Source organism: Mus caroli, chromosome 11, assembly GCF_900094665.2.
Source record: "Mus caroli chromosome 11, CAROLI_EIJ_v1.1, whole genome shotgun sequence".
NCBI lineage: Eukaryota > Metazoa > Chordata > Mammalia > Rodentia > Muridae > Mus > Mus caroli.
In genome coordinates, this window is record NC_034580.1 from 75,074,420 (window position 1) to 75,076,855 (window position 2,436).

At 38.3% G+C, this 2,436-nt stretch overlaps 1 protein-coding gene across 2 annotated transcripts in view; it reads left to right on the forward strand.

Moving 5' to 3' along the window:
- Positions 1 to 2,436, forward strand: part of Atad5 (ATPase family AAA domain containing 5) — a 47,922-nt gene that overhangs the window by 33,880 nt on the left and 11,606 nt on the right. For both annotated transcript variants that reach the window (XM_021177374.2, XM_029483899.1), the window contains exon 18: positions 1,759 to 1,823. In XM_021177374.2, the coding sequence (XP_021033033.1) occupies positions 1,759 to 1,823 (65 nt within the window). The remainder of the gene's footprint in view (positions 1 to 1,758; positions 1,824 to 2,436) is intronic.

Below are 2,436 nucleotides of genomic sequence, written 5' to 3' on the forward strand. Positions count from 1 at the left end.
CTGGTCTACAGAGTGAGTTCCAGGACAGCCAGGGCTGTGCAGAGAAATCCTATCTTCAAAACAAAACAAGTCCTTTTCTTGTTTTTTTGTCAGACCTATAATTAGACAACCAACAGAGCGTGTGTGTGTGTGTGTGTGTGTGTGTGTGTGTGTGTGTGTCTGTATTCTAGTCTTATTCTTTAGCCCGGCTAGCTTTAACCTCAAGGAGATATCCTTCCTCATCCTCCATTTACAGGGATGAGCTACCTCCTGGTTCCCCGCAGATCCTTAATTGAATTTATTAGCACTTCTTCATCCCATGATAAAACTCCAAGGAGATTTGTTTCATGTTTAGTTAAAGTAAGTCTTCATCAGAGTCACAGAATTCTGTCTACCTTGGGTATGAGAACTGGATGTTTCACTTTAAAAATCCATATAGTTTTTTATTGTTGTTTGAGATGGTCTAGAACTCTTGAATCCTCTTTGCTCAGACTGATGGCATTATAAGTGTCCACCAACATACTTGGCCATAATTTTTAAAGATGTTTTTATTATTTATTACCTATATCTACACATATGGGCCATAAAACCTGTGGAACAGAGCATATATGGAGATTAGAGGACCCCGTCTGGTAATTGGTTTTCTCCTTCTATCAAGCAGGTCCTGGGGATTGAACTCAGGTTGTCAGGCTTGGCAGCAAACAACTCCACCCACTAAGCCACCTGATTACTCCTATAAGAAAAAAGATACTAGACTGGATGTGGTAAAGGATGCCTATAATCCCCTCACTGTGGAGGCTTATGTCAGAGGATTAAGTACTACTACACAGCTAGATCTTGTCTTAACAACAAAAGAAAAGTAAACTTTGCAACTATTCAAAAGGCTAACTGCTGTGCTGGTTCATTTCTGGTGGATGTTATCCTCCATGTCTTCTTTCTTTGTTTTGATGCTAGGCCTATTCCTTACCAAGGAGCTACATCCCCAGTTCTTCAATTACTTAAAAATATGAAAACCTTAATAATCATAGGTTAGGTGATAGCTTCATTAAAATGTCCTCCTGTAGATCAAAAGAGTAGGTTCCATAAGGGGTTATAATTTGCATGATACTATTGTTTCCTTTTATCTATGAGGAATACGTCCAAGATCCCCCACAATGGTCAGTGGTTGCTCTATACAGTTCATAGTACCATAGTGTATATGCTCCTTCTTCCCATACATATATATATGTAGAACACTTGTAACCTAGTCACATTGAAAAATTAATTACTGCCGGGTGTGGTGGCACACGTCTTTAATCCCAGCACTTGGGAGGCAGAGGCAGGTGGATTTCTGAGTTCGAGGCCAGCCTGGTCTACAAAGTGAGTTTCAGGACAGCCAGGGCTACACAGAGAAACCCTGTCTCGAAAAACCTAAAAATAAAATTAAAAAAAAAAATTAATTACCAAGAGAACAGTCAAAATACCTGGAGAGCTGGTTCATCAGTTAAAAGCACTTGCTCTTGCATAAGAGCCAGGCTCAGCCCCCAGCCCCTGAAGGCCAGAAGTGTCAGTTCTAGAGCTGTAGTTACATGCAATCATGAGCTGTTTGATAGAGGAGCAAGAAACCAAACTCTAGTCTCCTACTAAAACAAAAGGCACTGTAAACACAGAGACATCTCTACAACTCCTGTTGTAAATATACTATAAATATTTAATTTAGATGTTGTCATAGAAGAGTATAACTGGGAAATGTTATTTAGTGGTCTTATTTTATTAAAATATTATGTTGTTTTCCTATAGATCCCACATTTAGTCTAGTGTTTGATGGCTGCTTTGAAGAAATCAATTTCAGTATTCCTTCCGTGGTAAGTTTTGAATTTTTATGGTTACAGATTATATATATTACAATTCTGTAAAAGATATCTTTAAAATTAGATTTATAGTTTTAAAATGTGTGGGGGGGTGTAAAAATGATTTATTTATTTTTATTTTATGTGTATTGATATTTTGCTTACATGTATGTCTGTGTGAGGGCATCAGGTGCCCCAGAACTGGAATAACAGAGTTGTGAGCTGCCATTTGGGTGCTGGGAATTGAACCTGGATTCTCTAGAAGAGCCCTTAGTCACTGAGCCACATTTCCAGCCCCTTGAAAGCTGTGTTTTAAAGGGATTGGTAAAGCTTCTGAGCTTTAAGAAACCTGTGATGATTTCCTCTTTTGCTTTAAAATGAGGTTATTTTTCAGATATTACGTTTTCTCTGTAACCTAATATTACTTTTTGGGTTGGGTTTTTGGGTTTTTATTCCATTGAGACTGTCTCACCATGTACCGTTGGCTGGCCTGCATCTATCTTTGTACATCTGGTTGGGCTTGAATGTACAGAGCCCACCTCCCTCTGCCCCAAAAGTTGTGAGATTTAAGTGTGTACTACCAAGCCCAGCTAGTTCTTTATTTATTTATTTATTTATTTATTTATTT